The sequence below is a fragment of the Bubalus bubalis genome, chromosome 11, assembly GCF_019923935.1.
Source record: "Bubalus bubalis isolate 160015118507 breed Murrah chromosome 11, NDDB_SH_1, whole genome shotgun sequence".
NCBI classification, from domain to species: Eukaryota; Metazoa; Chordata; class Mammalia; order Artiodactyla; family Bovidae; genus Bubalus; species Bubalus bubalis.
In genome coordinates, this window is record NC_059167.1 from 53591968 (window position 1) to 53619788 (window position 27821).

General features: G+C 41.3%; 1 protein-coding gene across 4 annotated transcripts in view; it reads right to left on the minus strand.

Moving 5' to 3' along the window:
• RORA (RAR related orphan receptor A) overlaps positions 1-27821 on the minus strand; it is an 811781-nt gene that overhangs the window by 32129 nt on the left and 751831 nt on the right. For all 4 annotated transcript variants that reach the window (XM_044925518.2, XM_025296493.3, XM_025296495.3 and 1 more), the window contains one exon: positions 17341-17426. In XM_044925518.2, the coding sequence (XP_044781453.1) occupies positions 17341-17426 (86 nt within the window). The remainder of the gene's footprint in view (positions 1-17340; positions 17427-27821) is intronic.

Here is a 27821-nt window from a genome sequence, read left to right on the forward strand (position 1 = left end):
ACATCTTGGAGTGCGAAGTCAAGTGGGTCTGAGGAAGCATCACTACAAACAAAGCTAGTGGAGGTGATGGAATTCCAGCTGAGCTATTTCAAATCCTAAAAGATGATGCTGTGAAAGTGCTGCACTCAACATGCCAGCAAATTTGGAAAACTCAGCAGTGGCCACAGGACTGGAAAAGGTCAGTTTTCACTCCAATCCCAAAGAATGTTCAAACTACCACATAACTGTACGCATCTCACATGCTAGCAAAGTAATGCTCAAAATACTCCAAGTTAGGCTTCAACAGTACGTGAACTGAGAACTTCCAGATGTGCAAGCTGGTTTTACAAATGACAGAGGAACCAGAGATCAAATTGCCAACATCTGCTGGGTCAGAGAAAAATCAAGAGAATTCCAGAAAAAACATCTACTTCTGCTTCATTGACTATGTTAAAGCCTTTCACTGTGTAGATCACAACAAACTGGAAAATTCTTCAAGAGCTGGGAATATCAGACAACCTTACCTGCCTCCTACAAAACCTGTATCCTTGTCAAGAAGCAACAGTTAGAACTGGACATGGAACAACGTACTGGTTCCAAATTGGGAAAGGAGTACGTCAAGGCTGTATATCATCACCCTGCTTATTTAACTTATATGCAGAGTACATCATGTGAAATGCCGGGCTGGATAAAGCACAAGCTGGAATCAAGATTGCTGGGAGAAATATCAATAACCTCAAATATGCAGATGATACCAGCCTAATGGCAGAAAGTGAAGAGGAACTAAAGAACCTCTTGATGAAGGTAAAAGAGGAGAGTGAGAAAGCTGGCTTAAAACTCAATATTCAAAAAACAAAGATCATGGCATCCGGTCTCATCACTTCACGGCAAATAGATGGGGAAACAATGGAAACAGTGAGAAACTTTATGGCCTTAGGCTCCAAAATCACTGTGGATGGTTACTGTAGCCATGAAATAAAAAGACACTCCTTGAAAGAAAAGCTATGACAGACCTAGAGAGCATATTAAAAAGCAGAGACATTACTTGCTGACAAAGGTCCATTAGTAAAAGCTATGGTTTTTTCGGTAGTCATATATAGATGTGAGTTCGACCTAAGCAGGGGTTTAGTTTGTGTTTCCTTTTGCTGATAAAAGGGAAAAAAAGGGTCTGCTCCATTTTGTTCTCTAATCACTGAATATGAAGAATGTCTGCACGATCTCTCTTTTTTTATTTAAATGGAGCCAGTACATGCAGACTGCACCATTATCTCCCAGGACCTCGCCTACAGACCAAATCACAGTATCTGCCACCTTTCTTTACAGGTTCTTTTGTACCTTTAGTATTCTTAGGATCCTTTACAATGTCTCCACTTTCTTAAAAACTAAGAAATCCATGTCTAGACACCACTCTTGAATAATGCTTGGGTCATTATCAAAGGGAAAAAAGGCTACTCTTTAGGTTTTACACATTAAACTTAACTGAACATCAAACCACCACTAATCAAGTTCCCAAATGTTAGCACAGAAGCCATATACAACCACCAGTTTGCTCTGCTAAAAGGGAACCCTGAGAGGGAATAATGATAATGATACTGGTGAAGATGTGATGGAAGGAGAGATCTTAATGAATGCATTATTTTAAATATATTTTTTAATGTGGACCATTTGTAAAGTCTTTACTGCATTTGTTACAATATTGCTTCTGTTGTTCGTGTTCTGTTTTTTTGGCCATGAGGCATGTGGGGTCTTAGCTCCCTGACCAGGGATTGAACTCACATTCCTTGCATTGGAAGGTGGAGTCTTAACCACTGGTCTGCCACAGAAGTCATCTAATCATATCTATTTATACTGTATTTTTAATGCTTTCACATCTTGAGGTCTTGCTAACTCAGAGCCGATTACACTTCCCAGGGCTACCTAGCTTCTAGAAATAGCAAACAACTTGCCTGGGAGCATACGTTCACATGCAACCAACCAATCCGGAGACTAGACCGGTCACCTCCTCCCAGGTTTTCCTCGCCTTCTCTCTGCCTCTGACTGACATGGCTTCTCACTGTGGTCCCCTGTGTGGCATGCTGTGCCTCCTATTTCTGCTGCTGCTAAGTCACTTCAGTCGTGTCGGACTCTGTGCGACCCCAGAGACGGCAGCCCACCAGGCTCCCCCGTCCCTGGGATTCTCCAGGCAAGAATAATGGAGTGGGTTGCCATTTCCTTCTCCAATGCATGAAAGTGAAAAGTGAAAGTGAAGTCGCTCAGTCGTGTCCGACCCTTTGTGACCCCATGGACTGCGGCCTACCAGGCTCCTCCCTCCATGGGATTCTCCAGGCAAGAGTACTGGAGTGGGTTGCCATTTCCTTCTCCAATGCATGAAAGTGAAAAGTGAAAATGAAGTCGCTCAGTCGTGTCGGACTCTTCGCGACCCCATGGACTGCAGCCTATCAGGCTCCTCCGTCCATGGGGTTTTCCAGACAAGAGTACTGGGGTGGGGTGCCATTGCCTTCTCCAATTTCTAGGGACCTATGTTATAACCAATTTCTCTCCCTTCATGGCGGTCATGTTTGTGTCTTAGGTGTCTTACCATATCTGATTAAAACCAATCCCAGGTAGCATTAAAACGTGCTGATTATTTGCTCGTCACCCTGTGCTTTATATGGATTCCATCACTTAATTTTTTTAAATTATTGGAGGATAAGTGCTTTATAACGTTGTGTTGGTTTCTGCCGTACAACAACACGAATCAGCCTATATCAGCCTATGGACCAGTATACATGCATCCTCTCCCTCTGAAGCCTTCCTCGCCCTGCCATCCCACCCCTCCAGGTCATCACAGAGTGCCGGGCTGGGCTCCCCGTGTTCTGCAGCAGCTTCCCACCAGCTAGCTGTTTCACAGATGGGAGTGTGTACATGTCAGCGCTGCTCTCTCAATCTGTGCCCCTACTCCTTCCCCCGCCGTGTCCAAGTCCATTCTCCACGTCTGGGTCTCCATTCCCGCCCTGCAAATAGGCTCATTAGTACCATTTTTTAGGTTCCATATATATGATTAATATATGACATTTGTTTTTCTCTTCCTGACTTACTTCATTCTGTGTAAGAGGCTTTAATTTTGACAAGGGCAGCCTGAGGCAGGCACTATCATTTTCCTGGTTTTTAGGTCAAAGAACCTGAGGCTTAGAAAGGCACTAGCTCAGAACCCAAACCCCTCCCCACTCTCCCCCCGCCCCCCCTCTCCCCCAGCGTGGGATAAAGTCAGGATCTGAATTCAGGTGGTTTAATTCCAGAACTCACACTTTTATCCCTTTTGTTGTTCTTCTGCTTCTTTTATGTGTCAAAAAGGATTCCCACTTGGGGGTTCTTATAGAAGGTGACCATTAAAGGAAGCAGTGTCAAGACACAGGTATGCATGATAAAGGAGCAAGACTGATCTGTTCTGAAATTAGTTTTCCTCCCGGTTAACCCCTTTAGCTGGCCATGTTGTCACTGCCCAGGCATTTAATAAATTCCTCTTCTATAGCCACCTCCTGATGTGGGTTATTCACACAAGAAAGTCAGTTTCACAATTTCATGATTTTTCCCTCATTTATCACCAGGAAGGTTATGTCCTCTTTAATTCACCCTACTTATTTCTAAATTACTTAGGCTCATTTAGAAAACAAAACAATAACAACAACAAAACTGAATCCAAGGGCGCAGTCACTATCTTTAAAGATGTCTGAGAAATTGTACCACCTATTTGCAAGACAAATCCACGAGGCTTTCCACATGCTCTTGGAGCAATGGTGCTGAGGCCGGAACCAATACGTGAAAAAGGACTCCACTTCTTTAGCTGTCTCAGCTCCGAAGGGCTTGGGGAAAGCAAACGTGCAAATAGGCACACCTTACTCTTTACAATCCCATTTACTTCTCACTGAGTCATTTGAGTAAGTGCCTGTGGAAAGTTCAGGGAGTGGCAGCGCTACGAACCACAGAAAAAACCTTTCTTTTGGACTAAGTTGACAGCCCACAAGGCTAGCTATCAAATACCAAAGGGGAGGGGTCAGGCAGGTTTATAAGGTGAGAGCCATGGAGGGAGGGAAAGGGTAAGCCTAGGTGAATCAGACACACCAAACTTTGCCTTTCAGATAGAACGAGGGCTTGGTGTTCCTTTCCTGCCCCTTGTCTCCCCTTAAAACAACAACAACAAAACCCCACAACCCTACAGGGATTTCCCTGGTGGTACAGTGGTTAAGATTCTGAACTTTCAATGAAGGGCAGATGGGTTCAATCCTTGATCAGGGAACAAGAATGCCACATGTCACAAGGCATGACCAATAAACAAAAAAATAAAACCTCTTCATTTCAGTATATTCTTGGGGTTTCTCAGAGGATTTGGGCAGTTAAACTGATGAAGTATTTAAAGCGAATGAGCATATAAGAGGAGAAGGATTAGAAGGGCAAGAAGGAAGAAAGGGAGAACGTAGGGTAGGTATCTTCCTTCATAAAGAGAGAAGCCTGCTCATAAATGTAGAAGCCAGATCTTGACTGATGTGGGACCTGGAGAGGGTCCCACTGATAAACGAGTAAGCTGGGATCCCGGTCCTAAGGGTGGGGAAGCTGGCGGCCACACAGAGAGCAGTGACAGCGCAAGGCAGTGCTTGGAGTTTTGGGGAGGAACTGAGGAGGTATGTGTAGAGAAGAAAGCGCAGAAGCTGCGAGTCAGCTCGGACAGATGTTAAATATACAATGGTGGAGTTTCACTTCTAAAAGCTGAGCTAATGAATGACTTCTTTGGCTTTCTGAAAAGTTCACTTTTTATGGCTGTCAAGGCACATGGAGCTGTGCCAATACAAACACGGTGGGCTTGAGCAGAGGGCCACCATGATGACGTTCAGGATACCGGTATTTGGTGTGACTGTGGCACACTACCACCACCTAGTGGCAGCAGACTCACATGCAGTTATTGCAAACAGCACGTTAGAATACGCAAACAGCCTTTAGAGATGAAAGGAAGTTGAGATTACTTGACTCAGTAGTTCTCCAACTGAATGTGTATCAGAATCACCGGTGGAACTTTTAAAAAATACACCTGAGATCTTCTGAACCAGAACATCTGAGGGTATATTCGCTGATATACATGCTCGTTTGAACAATGTGAAAGTGCCATTTTTGTAGATCAAAAAAGAAGATGCGTCATTCTGTATGGTAAACATTTTAACAAAGCTTCCTGAAGACTCTGCTGCTTTCCCTTTGTTAAGAATCAGGGATCTACTCTAGCTCTCTGATTTTGCAGATAACAAAAATGAAGCTGAGAAAGCTGAGTGACATGTCCAAGGCTCCCCCATGGCTTCATGTCATTGCTGGGACTTGAACTCCAGCGTCCTAATTTTAAGTGTAGTGCCTCCCACATAAGCATCTCTCCTGCAGTGTTGGACTAACAAAACCCATATTACTCAGTCTTGATTTCCTCACATTCATCAACCTTCCGCCTCCATTTCCACTGCCTCAAAGAGAATTTGCCAGTGTTTCCTGCCTTATTTCACCAAGCCTTTCAAAGTGCCTTCTGTTGAGTTTTATTTCTAACTTCTGCCTCTGTTCTTTGGAAAATTCTATTGCCTAGTTTAAAAAAAATTATTTGGCCATGCTAGATCTTAGTTGTTGCATGCAAGATCTTCTATCTTCACCGTGGGATCTTTAGGTGTTTCATTGTGGGATATAGTTCCCTGATTAGGGATCGAACCTGGGTCCCCTGCATTGGGAGTGCAGAGTCTTAGCCAGGGAAGACTCTATTGCTATATAAAAAAAAAAATCTGGCTGTATACTCTGAAAATTTTCATTGATCCCGTTAGATTGGAGTTTCCTAGGATGGGGACAGAGGCCATGGGTATGGGAGAAGGCTGATACTGTGTTGCAAGAGCTGAATGTCAAAATTTCAGAAAATTTGTGAACCAATTGTTAAACATAACCATTATTAAACACTAACTTATGACATATACATACTACTATATATAAAATGGGCTTGCCAGGTGGCTCAGTGATAAGAATCTACCTGCCAAGGAGGAGATGTGGGTTCAATCCCTGGGTCGCAAGATCCCCTGAAGAGGGAAATGGCTACTCACTCCAGAATTTGTGCCTGGGAAATCCCATTGACAGAGGACTCTGGTGGGCTGCAGTCCATGGGGTTGCAAAGAATCAGACACGACTTAGTGACTAAACCACTACCACCATATATAAAATAGATAACCAACAAGGACCTGCTGTACAGCACAGGAAACTATACTCAATATTCTGTAATAATCCATATAAGGTAAAGAATCTGAACAAGAATGAATATATGTATATGTGTAACTTAATCACTTTGCTGTACATCTGAAACTAACACAACCTTGTAAATGAACTATATTTTAATACATTTTTTTAAAAAGTGATGAAGAAAATGATAACAATGCAGGTTCAATTTAAAAGTATGTCATGTCTATAGCTATCACATTGTGAAGGGCACAAAAAATGTGATGATTGAGCCTTCCAATTTTTAAAAACTATTATCTGATTCAGAAAGTAGTTGCTCACATCATCACTGACAAATGAAAGAAGTTCCAAAACATGCTTTTCCTTGTTTCCCTTTCCTCTTATTATTGTAAATGAAAAATCACATTGATGCTACAGTCTTTCATCAACCACAACCACAAGTGTGCATGTAAGAGTTCAGCAAAAATCAATGAGTGTATTCAATGAGAATCATCTGTCTACACACATACTATACATCATATATATAATATCTACTATATATTATATGGGTGGCTCAGATGGTAAAGAATCTGCCTATAATGTAGGAGACCTGGGTTCGATCCCTGGGATGGGAAGATCCCGTGGAGAAGGGGATGGCTACCCACTACATTATTCTTGCCTGGGAAATCCCATGGAGGGAGGAGATTGGCGGGCTACAGTCCAAGGGGTCGCAAAGAGTCGGACACGACTGAGAGTCCAACACTTTCACTTTCATTTCATATATTATATACTCTGTTTATAATGATGTATTGTCAATTGCAGTACTTGTAAATTGTATGTAATTGTATCAGTGACATACACACTACAGTTATGTACATACATATAGACACTGTTTGTTTTCCAGAGAGTTGATTGTTAAAAACTGACCAGCGGGTGACTGGACTGAGCCCAGTCCTTGCTGGATGCTCAGCTTTCCAATAGGCTGTCTAAGTGGCTCCTCTCTATTTTGGATAGGCACATACCCAGAGTTGTGGCTTGGCCTTCTACAGCCCCATCATCCCCACCACCAACACACACATATACAAACATTCTCCAGAAACTTTAGCTGGATGGCTTTATCTTTTTAAAAAATTAAACTATAGTTGATTTACAATATGCCAATTTCCTCTGTACAGCAAAGTGATTCAGTTATATGTGCCTTCTTTTTTATATCATTTTCTATTATGTTTATCATGGGATATATTTAAAAAATATATTTATTTATTTATTTTTGCCTGTGCTGGGTCTTCATTGCTGAGTGGGCTTTTCCCTAGTTGTGGTAAGTAGGGGTTACTCTCTAGTTGTGGTGTGTGGGCTTTTCACTGCAGTGGCTTCTCCTGTTGTGGAGCACAGGCTCTAGGGTGTGTGGGCTTCAGTAGTTGTGGCTGCTGGGCTCCAGAGTGCAGGCTCGAGAGTTGTGGCACACAGGCTTAGTTGCTCTTTGGCATGTGGGATCTTCCTGGATCAGGGATTGAACCCATGTCCTGTGTTGGCGGATGGATTCTTTACCACTGAGACACCAGGGAAGCCCCTATCATAGGATACTAAATATAGATTTCCTTTGTGCTATACAGTAGGACCTTATTGTTTATCCATTCAATACATACTGAATGGCTTTATCTTCATTCCGAATAGAACACTTGCTGACCCACTGATCATTTTCCCAGTCTCTTTTCCTCCAGTGTTTCTTTGCTCAGGCAAGGGTACCACCCTTAACCCAGATATTCAAAGCAGAAAGATGGGCTTCCCGGCTCCCTCCCCATCCACATGCATGCAGTCACTAAATTAGGCTGTTTCTGGTCATCTTCATATTCCTCAAATCCATCTACTTTTCTCTAGCTTCACTGTAATTTTCTCAGGTCCCCACACCCGCCATCTTCTGAATGGGTTATTACACAGCCTAGTACTTGGAGCAGTCAACAAACACTCGTGGAATGAAAGACCAGAGGAAAAATGATGCCAGTGATAAAAAAACTGTGTTGACAATCACATGGTGAGCTCCTATTCTATACCAAGCACCATGGAGCACACTTCACAAACACGATTTACACGCAATTCACAACTTTACAAAGCAGGTATTTTTATGTCTATTTACAAATAAGAAAATTCCAGTTCAGAGAGGTTAAACCATCTTTTCAAAGTCACACAGCAGTTGAAGGAGAGGCGCCAAGATTTGAATTCTTGAAATCTGGGTACATCTTAACCCAAAGGCCAGAGAGTTCTTAATATACTACCCAGAAGACATGCATACAAAGATACGGGGCAGACCAAACAAAAACAGATAAACAACAAACAGGTAAAAAAGCCTCTCTTTTCAGTTGTACAAAGTTCCATATAATGGTTCAGACATGAGCTGAGGGAGATGGCATTTTATAGGGTATCAAATACTAGGTTTATACAAGTAGGAAAACAACTTTCCTTTGCTAGGTCTCTTTAATAAAAGACTTTGAAATAGATGTGACATTTCCTATTGGGGTTATTAATATCTTCGCCCCCAAGTGGGCCTTAGCGGCAGAGACCTGTAAGTGTGGCTGGGAAGGTGTTGGGGTGGGGTTCTGGCTCTCAGGGGCTCCTCTCCTGCTCGGGGCTCCTTCCCAGGGAGGCATAGGCTGAAATGCTGATCTGATGTTTGGTCTTTTGACAATTTTCACTTAATGAATTGATTCCTACAGTTCATTAACATACCCACTTCCACTTCTGTATACACATATGTCTTAATTAGCTGCTCATTGGCTGTTTAATTACAAGAAAACAGCTGACAGCTGCCTTGCTGAATTCTAATGGCAGACGCGTTGGAACGGCTACACATTTGCTTTTGACAACCGAGATTTATTCATAACTCTATGATTTATTGTGAATGCTCATATGCCTGAGTGGATTATTGTATTTTCCAAGCCAACTGAAATGTTGGGATCTGGGAGACTATGGAAGTGGGAATCCCTCTCATTTCACTCCCGAGGCTGAGAAGAGCAGAGAATCCTAGCTGGAAAGGTATGAACTCAATTTCGGTTTTATTTATTTTCAGAACTTCCTGTTGGAATGTTCAGAAGTATGGGGGAGAGAAAAAAGACGTATCTTTGGATAAACGTGGGCTTGAAAGTTAAGGATTTAAAGTTAAAAAAGAATATAACTGGCAACTTAATTTTACTGAGGGGGAAAGAGGGCATGCATAAATTAAAATCAAAGAAAGGAAGAGGCAAAAGAAATGATAAAATTAAAGTGGGGGGAGGCAGGAATAACATTTCAAAAGGAAGCAAAAGAAAAGGGAAATTTGTTCTTTAGGAAAAACAAAACAAAACAAAACAGGAAACATAATTTGCCAAAGTGAGCTGGTATGGCCCCACACTCAGGCAGCTGGTAGCAATAAATCATGGCAAGATGGATCTTCTCAACTACTTTCCCGTTCAACAGTGACTGAACTCCCCGTAGAATTGTACGTGCAAATGCTCTCTGATTAAAGCTGACCTCATGTGTTGTATTTGGTAAGAGATGTCTGTTTTGCCATACATCTGGTGATCTGCCATGCTCAGATCCAATCCTGGTGACACATTCAGCAACAGTGATTCCCAAGCACGCAGGAGAGGCCCTACTCTGAGCCAGACACCACGGTACACCCTATGCACCACAAGCTCACAAGCCCAGCATTTTCTATGAGCGGAGGCATGATTAAGACCAAACCAAAGAAACCGAAAAAGAAAAAAAAAAACTAAAAACAAAAAAAACCCCCTCAAATATCCAAATCATCTTGATGCAAATTGGGGTTTAACACATCCAACCACTTGTGCATTTATTTCATCACAGGCCTGGAATATTTTGCTATATAAAAAATTTGTTCTTACCACCTGTCTATAACAGAAATGAAATTCTGATGTCACAGGATGTAATAACAGCCAATATAATTTTCATTTTAAATGGCTAGCTCTAATACTGAGGCCAAGTGCTATAAAGTGCTGAAGTAAAAATGTTGAGCATAAATGTACTAATGCTGAAAAGTGGACAAGATTGACCCAGGGTGAGTGAAATTTTACAACTGAAATGAAAATATTAGAACCCTTAAAAAAAAAAACAATTTGGGCCTAAAAGGAACATTTGTGGATATGTATTTTTAACCTAAAACATAAGCAACTCCAGAAAATGCTTTAACTCTTTAACAGAAAAAAAAAAAGTACTGATTTATATGTTCTGGGATATCTCTGAAAAGACTTGCTAATTTCAGAGAGAATATTTGTTAATGCAAAAAAAAAAAAAAAAAAAAAAAATTCCAAGTTCTCCCTTTCCTGGGTGGAAGAGGAAGCTTTTCATAAGACATCATCTTAAATGCATTAACTGATGAATAAATATTTGACACATTCTTAGACTTATCACAAGGTAAAGGGTCTGGCAACCCACTCCAGTACTCTTGCCTGGAAAATCCCATGGGGGGAGGAGCCTGGTGGGCTGCAGTCCATGGGGTCGCTAAGAGTCGGGCACGACTGAGCGACTTCACTTTCACTTTTCACTTTCATGCATTGGAGAAGGAAATGGCAACCCACTCCAGTGTTCTTGCCTGGAGAATCCCAGGGACGGGGGAGCCTGGTGGGCTGCCGTCTATGGGGTCACACAGAGTCGGACACGACTGAAGCGACTTAGCAGCAGTAGCAGCAGCAAAGGGTCTTAAGTGTAATCAGAAATCAATTTACTAACTTCAATACTCAACTGTACATTATTATTTAAGAAGTTAGGGACTTCCCTGGCAGTGCAGTGGCTAAGACTCCATGCTTCCACTGTAGGGGCCATGAGTTTTAAACACTGGTTGGGGGAACTAAGATTCTGCATGCCGCATGGCATGGCCAAAAACTAAATAAAAATTAAAACTGGCGCAAAAAAAAAAAAAAAATCCATGATGGACAAAAGCAATCAAAATTTAAAAAAGAAGTCATAGTTGAATGATAATCATAGTTAACACTACCATATGATATGTAAGAAAGTTGATATGAGAATAAATCCTAAGAGTTTTCATCACAAGGAGAAAAAATTTTCCCTTTCTTTTTTTTCTTTTTTTTCATTGTATCTGCAGTTAACCTTTGAACAGTGCCAAGGGTTAGGGGTTGTAAACCCTCATATAGTAAAAAATCCAAGTTTAACTTTTGACTCCCTGCAAACTGAACTACTAATAACATAAATAGTTAACAAAAATTTTGTATGTTGTATGAGCTATATAATGTATTCTAACAATAAAATAAGCCAGAGAAAAGAAAATGTTATTAAAAAATCACAGGGAGGAGAAACTATACTGACAGTCCTCTATTGTATTTATCAATACCATAAGTTTATGTCCTTTGTTTTCAAGATGAATTGTCTGTCAGTATCTACATCCATATTGTCATATACAATACAGGAGATGTTATATGCATTACCAACAGTAGACATCAAATATGAAAAGACAACATTAAAAAGAAATTCATATTTATTTACAATTTCTCCTCAGTATTATTTATTGAAAAAAATCTGTGTGAGTATAACTCAGTGGATCCATGCAGTTCAAACTCAAGTTGTTGAAGCATCATATGTGTATGAGAAAATGAATGTTAGCTGAAATTATTTTGATAACCATTTCACAAGATATGTAAATCATACCATCATGCTGAATGACTTAAACTTATACAGTAACATATGCCAATTGTTTCCCAAAAAAACTGGGGGAAAAAGTTATGATAGAGCCCCAAAGACTGAGAGAATATGGATGAAAAACTGTGTGTGTGTTTTTTAATCTTGAGATAAATGTTTCATCATTATCCTCTAAGCAGCCACTGTATCTAATACTGAAGGTAAGAACTGAAGTCGGATGATAAACAGAACCATGTCTCAAAAGAAAAGTGAAAAGGAAAGTGAAAGTCAGTCATGTCTGACTCTTTGCAACCACGTGGACTGTATCCATGGACTTCTCCAGGCCAGAATACTGGAATGGGCAGCCTTTCCCTTCTCCAGGGTATCTTCCCAACCCAGGGATCGACCCCTGGTCTCCCCCATTGCGGGGGGGATTCTTTACCAGCTGAGCCACCAGGAAAGCCAAGAATAATGGAGCAGTAGCCTATCCCTTCTCCAGTGGATCCTCCCGACTCAGGAATTACACCAGATCTCCTGCATTGCAGGCAGATTCTTTAAAAGCTGAGCTACCAGGGAAGCCATATCTCAAAAGAAAGCCTCAACCATAAACACTTCAGCATTTGTATTCACTTTGAAGAGCCAACCTGAACCCTGAAAAGCAGCCTCTTCATTTTATTTCTGGCCTTCTCCTCTGTCTCCATGCTCCATGGCCTGGCCCCTCCTCCCTGGCAAGCATGCCCAGCCTACATGACACCCCCTGCTAGTGCTCACCCAGGGCTGGGACTACTTTCTGTTCCAAAAGCTCAGAAACATCTTTTCTCACAGAGCTAAGCCCTCCTAGGCCTGGATTCAACAGTCTTCTGAAATGCAATATTCAGGGCTTGCCCAATGCTAATACATTGTTTCTTTATTATTTCCAAAGAACAAGGGCAATATTTTTATAATAAAAACCTTGGCATAACAAAGCTCTTAAAAATTTGGGATGGCATAACTGTCTAACCTTATCTTCCACTGTAGAAAGAGTAACCCGCTGCTGCTGCTGCTAAGTCGCTTCAGTTGTGTCTGACTCTGTGCGACCCCAGAGACGGCAGCCCACCAGGCTCCCCCGTCCCTGGGATTCTCCAGGCAAGAACACTGGAGTGGGTTGCCATTTCCTTCTCCAATGCATGAAAGGGAAAAGTGAAAGTGAAGTCGCTCAGTCGTGTCCAACTCCTAGGGATCCCATGGACTGCAGCCTACCAGGCTCTTCTGTCTGTGGGATTTGCCAGGCAAGAGTACTGGAGTGGGTTGCCATTGCCTTCTCCGAAGTAACCCGCTGCTCTTGTCAAACCAGGCTACTACATCTTGTCCCTAGAATACAACCAAGACTTGCCCATTTTTAGGTTCTGGATGCCTAGTGGATGTGTGCTTCGTGGGTCACATCTCAGACTGTGGCCTCACCCTAGTATTGTGTTCTTCATATGCTACAAATGTGTCATCTCCAGAAGTAGACTGTGAGCTGCATGAAGGAAGGATTCGGTCATCTTTTTTTTTGGTTTGTTTTTGGCTGTGCTGCATCTTTGCTGTGGCAGGTGGGATTTCTATAGTTTTGCCACTCAGGGGCTTTCCCAGTTGCAGAGCATGGCCTCTTGAGTGCAGAGCCTCAGTAGTTGGGCTTGTTTGCCATGTGGCATGTGGGACCTTAGTTCCCCAACCAGGGATCGAACCCAAGTCCTCTACAATGGAAGCGCGGAATCTTAATCACTGAACTGCCGTGTCTATAGCCACACCACCCTGAATGCACCCAATCTCATCTTCTGTGTCTTTAGATTCCTTAGAGCATTTATAAAGCACCCAAGGGGGTGCTCGTATTTTTGTTGTTTATATTGGCAGAGCTACATATCAAATTACGAATGGCCACAAAATCAAGACTGGACCCACAGGTGTCCTGGAAATAGTGTCTGACTATACAGAGCACATTGCTCAGGCTTGCCCAAGAATAACGACCCGAAGCAGTCCTCAGTGAGTGCTTCTTACACTAGCGCTGTCGTGAGGGCTTCACCCAAGCGTGTGCAACCACAGAGGCGCAAAGAGGTTGGACGGCTGCTCGAACTGGTAAACAGCAGAACTCTGACTTGAACCCAGGCAGTCTGGCTCAAGAACCAGAGCATAAGTCTGGCACTGTGCTGTCTCTCTGCACACAGCCAAAGGGACATAGAGAGAGTGAGCTGGGAGTACTCAGGAACCAGAAAAAGAGTTCCCAGAACATCCACTTGTGCTGTTCATGTGTAATGCTTACCTGAGCAAGTATGTGGTGAAGACAGAATCATTTCAGTGACTATATATAGGTCCTATGATTTCTTGTGGCTTCAGGTTGTTGTTTGTAAAATGCAATTCAAAATACATTCACAAAGTGATTTTTTTCAGACAAAGACGGAGTTACTTTTTTTTCTCTTATATCTATTTATATATCTAATCAGAAAAGTGAAAGTGAAGTTGTTCAGTCGTGTCCGATTCTTTGTGACCCCATGGAATGTAGCCTACCACACTCTTCTGTCTATGGGATTTTCCAGGCAAGAGTATTGGAGTGGGTTGCCACTTCCTTCTCCAGAGGATTTTCCTGACTCAGATCGAACCCAAGTCTCCTGCATTGTAGGCAGATGCTTTACCATCTGAGCCACCAGGGAAGTCTAATCAGAAATTTTCCTTAAATCTGATGATTCTATCACAGAGATTAATTATCGACAGTCTGTCATGATACAACCATCTCCATCTGGTTAGAATATGATAAATCATTAACACCACTGGCAAAAGTAGAAATCTCTTGACTTCACTCCTACTAGAGATGAAAATGTTAGTTGTCATGTACATACCACCATATATAAAATAGATAACCAACAAAGACCTACTGTATAGACTAGGGGATTATACTCAGATATTAAAGAATCTGCCTGCAATGTGAGGGACCCAGGTCAATCCCTGGGTTGGGCAGATCCCCTGGAGAAGGAAATGGCAACCAACTCCAATATTATGGACAGTGTTATGGACATCCCATGGACAAAGGAGCTTGGTGGGCTACAGTCCATAGGGCTGCAAAGAGTTGGACACGACTGAGCAACTAACACACACATAGGGAAAATAATCTGGACAAGATTCTGAATAACTGTGCTGTACACCTGAAACTACCATGACATTGTAAATCAACTATACTTCAATTAAAAAAAATGTTAATTGAGGCAGAAACTATGGTACAAAACAAATACTACATTCATCAAATATAAACACATACCACTGTATAGATCCTAGACTGGGCATAGGCCCAATCTGTTAATGAAATTAAGTTTTAATTGTTTTTGATATTTCCATTGTATAAAGTGAATAGTGATGAAAAACAGAGCTGCAGATAACCAAAACCACGTTGGCACTGAGGCTGCACAAGACCTGGAAGGGAATCTAGGAAAATGACAATAGGGAAATAATAGCTGCCCTGTGCTTTCTTATCACTTTCATTTTTGTCATAAATAAACAAAGAAAACACACATCGTTCCTGCCTCTGTAAACAGTGGTACTCAGGGAATCAATTCAAATCTTTCTGAATAGCATGTTGTTAATCTTCAGAACTGCTGGGGTGTTTCCTATGAAGTAGCCTGCGCCCTCTCCCTGGCCCTGCCCTGGATGCCATTCCTAGGTTCTGTATTCAATTCAATTTGCCACATTAAACTATGTGTGGCATTACGGAGAGACACAGACAGAGTGAGCAGCTTTGTCTGCTTGGGACCTGTCCACTTAAGAAAACACCTAGGTGACAGGCAACGCACAAAAGTCAAGTGTGCTTGGACCTCCTGGTAGAGAAGCACTGCTGGCTATACACCTTTCATCAAGAAAGGCCATGCTAGGCAATTATCCTCCAATTAAAAACAGGAAAAAAAAGAGAAACAAAGAGGCTACGCCATCCCCCACAAGGGACAAGAAGGTGCGAACAGAGTGGGTGAGGATGACGTGTGTCAACTGTCCAGTCACGACAGCCAAATTAACCTCAAAAATCAATGCAATGCCAGCTGTCATAGACAGCGCTCTCTCTTCCTTACAGCTTGTAACATGGGCCAGGCAGCTGATTTCATTTGTTTTAATTTTAATTTAGTAACTAATTTGGAGGGAGGGCAAATTGAGGAAATAATTTATTTTCCTTGCTAATACAGAAGCTTGAGGTCTTGAGGGTTACCAGAGAGAGATGAATAATTCAGTTTCCTTTGAGTAGAAAGTTCTCTATTTCTAAAGATGAGTGAATTAAAAAAAAAAAAAAGTATGTAGTTGGTGTGCGGAAATCTCAAGCTTCCCCAAGATGAGATCGATATGAAGCATTTGTACACTTATAAAGTGGTAAATGTTACGATGAATGATTAACAGTAAAACAAGACATAAGGATGCTATGAGGGAAATTTCTCTTAAATCTCTCAGTAGTTACTTGTGTGTGAAGGTGGTTTTGCATTTTATGACATTGTATTTTCTAATTTCACTAAAGGAAAGCTAACCAAATATGTTGATTTTATTTTTTTCCTTCACCATCCAAATGCTTTAGGGCTAATCCAGGCCTGGTTCAGTAGCAAGCAACTGTCTCAGAGGCCTCCTGCGTGTCCAAATAGCTTCTCTCCTGTTTATTTTGCACTGTTTTATCCTGTAAGTAAGCTGTCTCAAGGCCCTTCCAAGATAAGCAGGAGGATTGAAATCTTAATAAATTGAAATTTGAATGACAGAGGCAATCTAGGTGTAGGGGTCTTGAATGATTAGGAGAAACGTCTTTATTTTCCATTCCCACATTATGCGTGTGCTGTCCATGTTGCCCTGTGATCAGCATAAGTAATGATTAAAATAGTAACAACAGCAAGAAGACTATTAGATTTAAATAGCACTTTTTAGCTTATAAGGACTATTTATAGTTTTTACTTCTATTCTTGGAATAGTTCTAAAAGACAGGAAGGATGGCACTTTATGGATGAAGAAACAGAGTCACTAAAGAGGCAGACGTGCCTAAAACAATAGGAACAAGTGGTGGCCCTGGGACCAGAACTCAGTTCTTCCCAAAAACCTTGCCACAGTTTGACCAGATGTATCAACATCTGTGTGCCAACAATAAGATTTTCAATCGCATTCCCATTAAACTTATCGGAAACGCCTTCTTATAAAGCTTATAACAGGGACATTACGGAAGTCTAGAGTCGTCTCTTTTTTGAAAGAAGATAACCAGAGAGATATCAATGCTGGGATTGGAAGTGACAAATGAGCCACACTCAAACGCTTCTCTCCAGCCTTCCATTATTTTGATGGAAGGCGTTTTATATGTGTGTGTGCGCGTGTGAGTATACACACATATATCTATATATAAAACTTCCTTCACTGTAATGAACACCCAATGCTTATTTCGTCCTGTTGTTTCTCATCACTCAAAATGTCAAGGGGTTGAATTTTTAGGCATCGTAGAAGTAAAAAATAAAAGTCACAAAGATACCCCCACCCTGAACATTAATAGAAACAACAACAACAATTAAAAAGGCTTACCTTGCAGCCTTCACATGTAATGACACCGTAATGGATTCCTGATGATTTGTCTCCACAGATCTTGCATGGAATAATTTCAATTTGAGCTGCAACAGAAGCACGCAACCAGTTAATTACATTTTCTTTTAAACACCTTATAAAAGCATTCCCTGATCAGCATTTGTATCGTGAAAACTAATAACCTGCTAAACATTATACTGCATTAACTATTCATTGCTGAACTGTGAGGGTCCCCCTAGAGCCCTGGACTAAATTATGGCTGCTCGTTATATAATAGCTTTCAGGTTATTAAAATGGGTCATTTGAGAAGGTGTTTAAGAACCCACAAGAAGACTGGAATCAGCATTTCAAAGCCTTCAAGAACTGGAGAGTTCGCAGTTTAGGCCTCAGAGCAAAGCAGATACTAAAATGTTTCCTCCGATCTCATTTTCCATCATTATTTTTAAAAGGTCATAAATCTGTGTTGGCTACAGCATTGTAGCTTGGCAGGTGAAGAAAAATAGACTCCAAAAAGTTAAGACTACTTAGGAAAACGATTCAATTCAAGATATTAATAAGTTACATATGTTGGTAAGAATTCCTTACTCATCTTTAATTAATGGACTTGCCATGTGTTAAAAATTAGTCCATTTGTGTACGATCAAAACCTTTCAACCATAACGTTAATGTCCTATCAGAATTTAACAGTGATGAATCTGGACAAATAGAATATGTAGCTTCTGAGTTATTTATGCTGAAAATTGATTTTCTGGTATAGCATGCATGTATTTCTATCTAACTGATTACTTAAAGATGTCTCATACTGGAGGAATAACCAAATAATTAATATATATTACACCAAAGTTCCCAAATATGATAAAGCACATTTCTAAGCAAACATATTTTATCTTGAGCAGAGTTGGAAAGAGCATAATTAAGGATCAAAAAATAACTTAAGGAATAGAATAATTAGGCAAAACAAAGTACTTGGACCTCTTAAATATAATTTATGTGTGAAATAAAGAATCGACACTAGGCTAAATATACAGGATGGTAACATTCACCAGTTTACCTGAAACACGCCATTACACTAAATTTATTTCCATGGTTTTCACTACTGGATATGTTAGATTATCTACTAAGTCACACACATAAACACAAATTGCAATTGCCCAAGTATATTTCATTTTCATGAAGACCCTACCTAGTGCCATGCCTCACACAAAGCAATGACTGGTCTATGGAATGTATCGATATTGCATGATGTAACTAACACACGTACACAGAGTCCAATGTCATATTGAGCCTAATTTCTTCCAATGTCATATCACATCCTATCCAGGGGTAATTTCCACAACCACTTACTCTAGATCTGATGTAATGTTATATTCGATACTTTGAAAGAGCAAGCATTACTGGACTTAACCTCATTACACATGATGTGTTCCCGTTAACTTCCTTCCAAGGGGACTACAAGTACTGCGGGGTCTTTTAGTGAGTGCTTTTCCTATCAATCACTTTTAGTGTTGACTTACTTAGTTTCATGGTCCAGAGTTAGACACTGTTCAAAATCTCACATCCAATAAATATGCCATAAACCCAAAGCCTTCTAATACCCCAATAATGGTGTCTTTGTACACTAATACGTCTATTTGGAATTATGCAGCTTAGTATGTTGTAAGATCACACTCAACAAAAAGATCATCTTTAAGTTGGCCTCCTCATCTTAGAGACTAGCTTGATTTCTTCAAGGAGAATTCATTGTTAAATCTAAACTCTAGTAATGTTACACAATTTTGGCTCCTCCAATATGTTTAATATATGGTAGAGGCAAAGTTTTATGCCATAGATTGTTTGCAGCTCTAGAGAGAGAAAATTTTGCCCAGTGTTTTTTAGAGACAAAAGCCAAGTGGTAGTAGAAAAAGCCTAAAAGGTGGTATCAACTGAAAGTTATTGTCTGGATTCTCCTATGTGGATGAACTAGTCTGTAATGAGAACCAGCCTCCCCCATCCCAAACCTTCAGGAAGAGAATAAACAGACAACACAAAGTACTTGAAAGTGTTCATCATTTAGTCATGTCTGACTCTTTGCGACCCCATGGACTGTAGCCCACCAGGCTCCTCTCACAATGGCATACTCCAGGCAAGAATATTGGAGTGGGTTGCTATTTCCCCCTCCAAGGGATGGGATTGAACCTGGGTCTCCTGCATTGCAGGCAAATTGTTTACCATCTGAGCCACCAGGGAAGCCCCATCTATTAAATTCAACTGATATAAGAAATAAGGAAGACAGAGCTGCTTCTGCTTATACCTCACCTCAAACTGTATTAAGAAAAATTAGACAAATCTTGTTAGGCTTTATAGTTTAAGTCAGCATCAAAGTGAAAAGCAATACTAGCAAAACTTGGGCCTTTCAAGAGTTATTTTCTTAAAAAAAATGTTTATTTATCTATCTTTGACTGCACTGGGTCTTTGTGGCTTTGTGCTGGCTTTCTCTAGCAATGGGTCTCCATTGCTGTGAGCTGCATTGTGGTGAGAGGGGGCTGTTTTTCATTTTGGTGTGTGGGCTTTCCATTGTGATGGCTTCTTTTGTCGCAGAGCATGGGCTTCAGTAGTTGCAGCACATGGGCTCAGTAGTTGCAGTGCATGGGCTTAGCTGCCTGGAGTCATGTGGGATCTTCCCGGGCCAGGGATTGAACCCATATCCCTTGCATTGGCAAGGGAATTCTTAACCATTGACCACCAAGGAAGCCTAAAGGTTATTTTCATTTCATCTTAGCAATGGGGAGATCAAGCATGCCTATTTAGTCCTTTATAAGATAGGAAAAGCACTAGGCAGGCCAGATAGGGAGCACTGAGTAGAACTATATGTATCTGGATCAAATGGAAAATGGTATACAGTTGTTCACTGCCTGGATTGCTAGTGGATGATCCAAGAGAAGTGCCATGATGACGTTTAAGGCAGTGACCAAACTGCCTACTAATTGGCTCCTGGAATCTTGAAAGTGGTCTGGAAGCCTGGTAAGGAAGGGTTTACTCATGATGGGGGTGCCCCTGGGACTGACACCCCAACCCAGAACTTCTACCCTTGGGATGGCTCTCAACCAGGCTGGGAAGAGGTTGGGAGTCAGGGCGGGAAAGTCACTGTGGTATAAATCCAGAGTTTGGTGTTACTACCACAAAGGACCATTGGCCTACGTCAGGCTCCCAAACTCCTGCTCTTCAGTCTTGCTGTAGCTCTGAAGGGCACTCTAGCTGAGACATATTTTACAAGACTTTAGGGAAGCCAGATGCTTCCTATGAATGACTCACTGTAGACTGGCCTGCACTGTCCAGCAAGGGGTGAACTGCCTAGACCTTTGGTCCCTGTGCTGTGTTTGTGCTTGGCTCCAGTGGGCAGTGTTGGCCAAAGATTCCAGGTGAGAACAAGCTTCCCTAGGAATCTCGTGGTGAGGTGATGGGAGGGTTCGCCAAAGCTGGGTTCTGATATTTTAATTCATCGGGTTAAACTATTCTTCTAGCCTACCTCTTTGGGTGGCTCTCTTGGCTCAGAAGACAATTTCAAACACAAGTGCTCTTTAGGAAATGACTAAAATCCACTTGCCCCCCAAAGCAAATTCTCTGAAAGTGATCTGATCACATGTGTTGATCTTTCCAGAAAGCAAACATTTGCAGATCAGAGCAGGGCACTTACTCAATCTTCCATTCAATCCAACAATGCACAAAAAACCACCTCCTTCTATCTTTTTCAGTCAAGGTACAGAATTCAGACGTATCAAAGAGGGAAATAAAATAGTCAATGCCTCACAAATTTTTCCAAAGGAAAGCAGTTCAGCTCCACAAGTTGGTGTTTTCAGACCAATAAGAGGGAACAGGACAAAAATCTCCCTGCCCTTTGCTTTCCATCCCTCAGGCTTTTCCATTTTCTAACAGGCAGTGTTGTGTCTTTTCAAAATAATCTTGTAACAAAGATTATGAGCCTTGGCCCGTATATATACTGCACATATTAAGTCAGCCGGTATTTCAAAGGATGAAATCTGTCAGACACCGCCACTGCCACAAGTATATTGATTAAATTAGTCCACATCCATATTCACTGCAGCAAAGAGAGTTTATTGTGTAGCACGGAATAGCTGAAGCAAGACGCACACATATAATCATGAATTGGCTTAACAATGAACAATCTTGCTATGAAAAATTCTAATTTGCCCACATTTTCAGCTCTATTGCCTAAATAATTTGCTCTTTCATGCACCCTAAATAATTCAAGCAGCTCTCCACACCTGCACAGGCAAATTTCTGCAGTTTTCAAGGAGCTAACAACAAGTGGCAATGGGGCGTCAGGAAATTCTGGAATGCAGGTGTGCTAATTAGCCAAGTGGTCCTTAGGCTGGGCTGTCATTTAGCACTGCACCTCTGAAAGAAGTGTGCTTTCTACTTTTCATTATAGAAGATAACAAGACATTGGTGTTCTCAACACCTGACTTGTTTCTCAGACTTATTTCTGGTGTTATCTTGGTCCAGAGAAAAATGCCCATTCTCCCCAAGAATTAAAAAATACAAACAATTTTTAAAAATGTAATTGCACAAGAGTTGTATCCATCACTTTAATCTGTGGGTGAAGAGTGATCTCTCAACAATAATCTAAATGGATAGATAGTAATCAAAAGAAAGAAAAAGAAAGACGCTCAGTCGTGTCTGATGCTTTGCAACCCCATGGACTATAGCCTACCAGGCTCTTCCGTCCATGGGATTTTCCAGGCAAGAATACTGGAGTGGGTTGCCATTTCCTTCTTCAGGGCATCTTCCCGACCCAGGGATTGAACCCCAGTCTCCCACATTGTAGGCAGACGCTTTACCATCTGAGCCACCAGGGACGTCCAGATAGTAATCAATAATATCTACAAATATTCAGGCTTATAACATGTGAGGCATTATCTAATCTGCTGTTCTAACAACCCTACAATATAGGTGGTATCATTGGGATCATCATCTGTATTTTTTTAGATGACAAAACTGAAGCTCAGAGAGGCTAGATAACTTGCCCAATGTCAGAGAGCTAGGAAGAGGTAAGGCTGGAAGGTGGACACATTTTGTATTTTTCTTTAGCTCAAAGTCTTGCACCCCCTTGGTCCTGCCCCTTCCTCATACTGCACAGTCAAGTTGAATGTCTCCAATACCTTCAAACATCAGGACAAACTGCTCCTGGTAAGAAATCATTAACCGAGGATCAAAAGACATCCCATAGGTAATCGAGTTAAACTTAATACTACTGAGAACTGATGTCAAGATGTCTTTCTAGTTTATAACTGGAAATAATCATCAACTTTCTGAGACCATTCTTCTCAATTTTATAAAATACCAAGTAGAGTTTGGGACCTTAGGGTGACCAGTACCAACGCTGAACACTTCTTAAGACCAGGAAAGTTATTTCACCTACCTCTCAGTCTCAGTTTCCTATTTGAAGAGTCAGTGATATAATGTCTAAATGACATAGCACATATGGCCATTTTATATATGTATTCTATATATATGCATACCACACAATTCTTAGAAAGAGTTGGCACTCAAAACACAGTTATTATTATTGTTATTGTTGATAAGAAATCCTGCCTTATAGCGAAATGAAATTCTTTTCTGCAGACTTTAAGCTCTTTCCAAAGTGAGGATAGAGAAAAGCAGCTTATCCTCCAAATAATATGACAGGCAGTTCATACCAGCTACCACAGCAATCCTTTACAACGTTGGCACTTAACTGTTTGGTACAACACAGCAGCATGTTGCAATCAACGTGGGATGTGTCACAAGGCATTCATTGCTAATAATAGCAAAAAAAAAATTAAAGATTTTAATGGTTCATATAATAAATAAACTAATACAGACCTAAGCTTACCCCAGTAATATCTTTCACTCTAGCTCACTTGCATAACCATATACTTTCTTGAATTGGGCTGAACAGGGCGGGATTACTGCTAGACTTGCTAGGAAATGGGCAAACCCTGGGTACATCCATGACAGTATGTCACATATATGAATGCCAAGCAATTGTGTGTGTTTTGCAAAAACTGTCAAGAACTGCTGCTTAAAAAAAAAAAGTAGTTTTACACCGATCTGTTGGCAGTATTTTTCCTGGAAGGCTGAGAATATGGAGGACTTTTCACCTGCTATGTTACATATTCCTCTAAAGTTCGAATTTTTTTTTTACTACCAACATGCATTACTTTTGTAAGCAGAAAAACCAATAAAGATTAAAAAGAAAAACCCTAAGGCATTTGATTTTATTTTCAGCAAAAATGGCTTGAGTCCTTTATGGATTAGTCACTTTATTTTATCCCCTGTTTAAAACTGCTGGGGTATTAAAGGCTTCAGCAGCTGCCTGGATGGCGGTGTGGCTTGCGTGTCAAGGCCAGCTGTAGGGGGAACAGGGAGTCTTCACCTGGTTCCCTGGAGGGACTTTGGTGACTCCTGACTTCTACAGTTTTGTAGCCCCTCTGGTCTGGCATCACTAGTTTCAGGGTCTCCAAGGACTCTGACGGTGCCCGGCTGAGGGGGCAGAAGTTGGGGCTGAAATTCACCTGCTTGTGAGCCCTGCTGCAGAGTGGCTGGAGTAGCCTGGAGTAAGGGAGCCTTTTTCTCTCTCCACGCTCTCACTGTTGTTGCCCAGGGCCCCAGACCACCATCAGGGTTTGCAGAAAGCTCACAATGCAGCTTCATGGTGGGAGAGAACAGACTGTGGGCTTCGAACAGTCTGGCATATTCTGTCACCCTGGTGGCTTGAAGTATAGCATGCATGTGTTTCCCAGGCCAGGCACGGTCAATAGTCCTCCTGGGTGAGGAGGGCCGAGTTCCAATTACATACCCTGCAAACTAATAATCAACTTGTTCTGCCATTTTGTCTACTAAATATATACTAAATATAATACTGGTATGTATCCCTGGTATAGTCTTTTCTTCCACTGACTTTTGGATTTTCTTCATTATAGTACTTGATCCTAGTTGAACATCACCAAAGCAATGACTCCCCTAATAGAAAAGTCCTACCCCTTTGGTCGAGCTGTCTTGTGGTCATTTCTGGCAGCAACGGTAATGCTTGATATTTGCAGAGTTCTGTAATAGTTTTTAAAGTTTTTGTCCTCATTGGCTTCTTTTGGTTTTGGTGTTCACAACAACTCTGAAGTAGGCAGATGGGTCTTATTAAGCCCCATTCTGCACATGTGGAAAATGAACCTCAGGAGGGTTAAATGGCTTCTTCTCTATGTCTAGATTCTCAGGGTTTAATTGTATAGGCAGCCACCAAAGAGGGGGAAAAAAAACAACAATAAAGCTTGGTGTCTCTTTCTTCCTCAGAATTATCTAATGCCTTTAGGTTTATGTCATCGTCAATCTGGGGCTCTCAAGGGGAATGCCATGAAAAAGTAAGAGGTGGAGGCTGACCCAGCTCAGAAATGGAATTGGCAATCCTCCTGCATTTCCCTATGACCCTCAACTCCCTGAGTGGCCTCAAGCAAATCGCTTACGTCTCTACTTCCTCCATCTATAAAATGGGAATAACTCCTACCTCCCAGGCAGGTGGTGGTAAATGAATGCTCACAAAGCTCTTTGAAGATGAAAAGACCTATATAAATGGGAAGCTTTAGGAGGCTTGGCATATCATCCTTGGCAAGGACCAGGACGCGGTTCCTTCACTACCCACAACAGGCTCTGCCACAAAGAGAGTAAAGAAAAACCCAAAGAACTGTAATTTTCATCTGCTAACTAGACTCAAAGTTTTTCTTTAATTGTTAGTTTCCAAAATGCCTTCCTGAGGGACTGTGTGTGTGCATGTAAGTTGCTTCAGTTGTGTCAGATTCTTTGTGACCCTATGGACTGTAGTCCACCAGACTCCTCTGTCCATGGGGATTCTCCAGGCAAGAATACTGGAGTGCTCCTCCAGAATCTTCCCGACCCAGGGATTGAACCCACATCCCCTTAAGTCTTCTGCATTGGCAGGCAGGTTCTTTACCACTAGCGCCACCTGGGAAGCCCTGAGGTGACTAATGAATTCAAATGTCATTATCTTTGTCTCAGCTTGACAGACACATAGATGGAGAAGTCACTTCTAACAGGGTCACAAGCAAAGTCACTGAACTAAGCCTTTCACCAGGACTTGGGCTGTCTTGCAGAGGGATCATGGAAATGGCATGATTTCTACATTTTATACACAACAAACACGTTACCCTCTGGCATTCTAATCCTCGGTATTAAGTTTATGTCTGACTCAAGTATTAGTCGCTCAGTCCTGTCCAGCTCTTTGCAACCCCATGGACTGTAGCCTGCCAGGCTCCTCTGTCTATGGAATTCTCCAGGCAAGAATACTGGAGTGGGTAGCCATTCCCTTCTCCAAGGGATCTTCCTAATCCAGGGATTGCACCCGGGTGTCCTGCATTGCACGCAGATTCTTTACTGTCTAAGCCACCAGGGAAGTCTGACTCAAAGGACCCTGTTAAATTACAGCCACGCAAAAAAAAAAAAAAAAGTCCTGTACCTTACTTTGCCTTCCCCCACCCCACCGAAGGTCTATGCCTTTTGTACTATTGAAAGCCACCTCTTAAAAGCTTTAACTTGATTGCGGTTTCTACTGAAAATGTAACAGCTTTTTAAAAATCATTTTTAAAAATAAAACTGTTACATATACTTGCCAAATACTTACACATAAACATACTTCAAACTCTCCAACAGATCAAGCATTTGCAAAGGAAGTCTAAAATATGACAAAATCAGAGTTTTGAAACAGTAACTCTTTCCTTCAGTCTTTAGCAAGTAAAACTTAGGCATTTAAGAGTTAAAACTCTGGGCCAGAAGGCTGCATACGAATTCAGAGAAAGCTGAGCCGTGTATGCAGGAAATCTCTGAAGAATGAAGAAGATAGGCACATGCTGTCATGTGGCTTTCTGTGAATATGCAGGTAGTTCTGACAACGGGAACTGAGTATTAATCCTTTGTGATTTGTTTCTATCTCTGCTGGATTAAGCTTTCCAGAGAAACTGACTCGCATTCCCTGATGCACATGTGTCTTTGCTAAAAGCCAAATCCAAATGGGTACTTTTATCCCTAGACAGGGAAATTATGTCAAATTGGAGAAGAAACAGATTTTTCATACAGAACATCAGTGGATGGCTTTGATTTTTAGATCAAGTTCTCTTTCTTGAATTTTCCTACTACACAGCCATGCACAGAAGACCTCAATTTAAGGCAGCATACTCTATTTTTTTTGGTAATTATTGGTGAACAACTAAAACTTTGGACAAAATAATTGAACAGTAAGAGAAATTGCTTCCTAATTTTACTTATCCAGGAGGTCAAATGCTGAATAAATTCTCACTCAACAAAAGATGATGCTGTTAAAATCAGTAACACAAATACTTTTCTCTTTTTTGGGGTCTTTCCTAATCTAACCTCCATCACTTTTGTGAACAATGGGAATATACTTGTTTTTGAGGATTCGTGGGGTTATGTGAAATCAACGATGAAGACAAAGGTAACTGGCCATTCAGCTAATTATTCTCAGTTGGGATAAGCCCCCTCAGTGAAAACAGTGTCAGACTTTATTTTTTTGGACTCCAAAATCACTGCAGATGGTGATTGCAGCCATGAAGTTAAAAGACGCTTACTCCTTGGAAGGAAAGTTATGACCAACCTAGATAGCATATTCAAAAGCAGAGACATTATTTTGCCAACAAAGGTCCGTCTAGTCAAGGCTATGGTTTTTCCAGTGGTCATGTATGGATGTGAGAGTTGGACTGTGAAGAAAGTTGAGCACTGAAGAAATGATGCTTTTGAGCTGTGGTGTTGGAGAAGACTCTTGAGAGTCCCTTGGACTGCAAGGAGATCTAACCAGTCCATTCTAAAGGAGATCAGTCCTGGGTGTTCATTGGAAGGACTGATGCTAAAGCTGAAATTACTTTGGCCACCTCATGCGAAGAGTTGACTCACTGGAAAAGACCCTGATGCTTGGAGGGATTGGGGGCAGGAGGAGAAGGGGACGACAGAGGATGAGATGGCTGGATGGCATCACTGACTCGATGGACATGAGTTTGAGTGAACTCCAGGAGTTGGTGATGGATAGGGAGGTCTGGCGTGCTGCGATTCATGGGGTCGCAAAGAGTCGGACACGACTGAGCAACTGAACTGAACTGAAGATTCTAGAATTAACTACATGTTTTCAAAATAAAGTTCTTAAGAGATTTTCTAGGACCTTGAGATCAGATATGTCTAACCAAAATCCTTCTCTTAAGTTTCTCAGTGTGGGTTAAGTCGTTTAATATCAGCAAGAAAAAGAATCCATCTTATCTTACTAACAGGTTAGACTATGATCAAGAGAATTTCTTAAAACCTTTTATTCCGACAATAGACATATGTCCTTTATATAATTCTGGATAATACTAGACCAAAAAAAAAAAGTGTCATCTGACTCACAGAACTGCAGCTAATCTTTTCTAGCGATCAACCTCACTCTAGATACC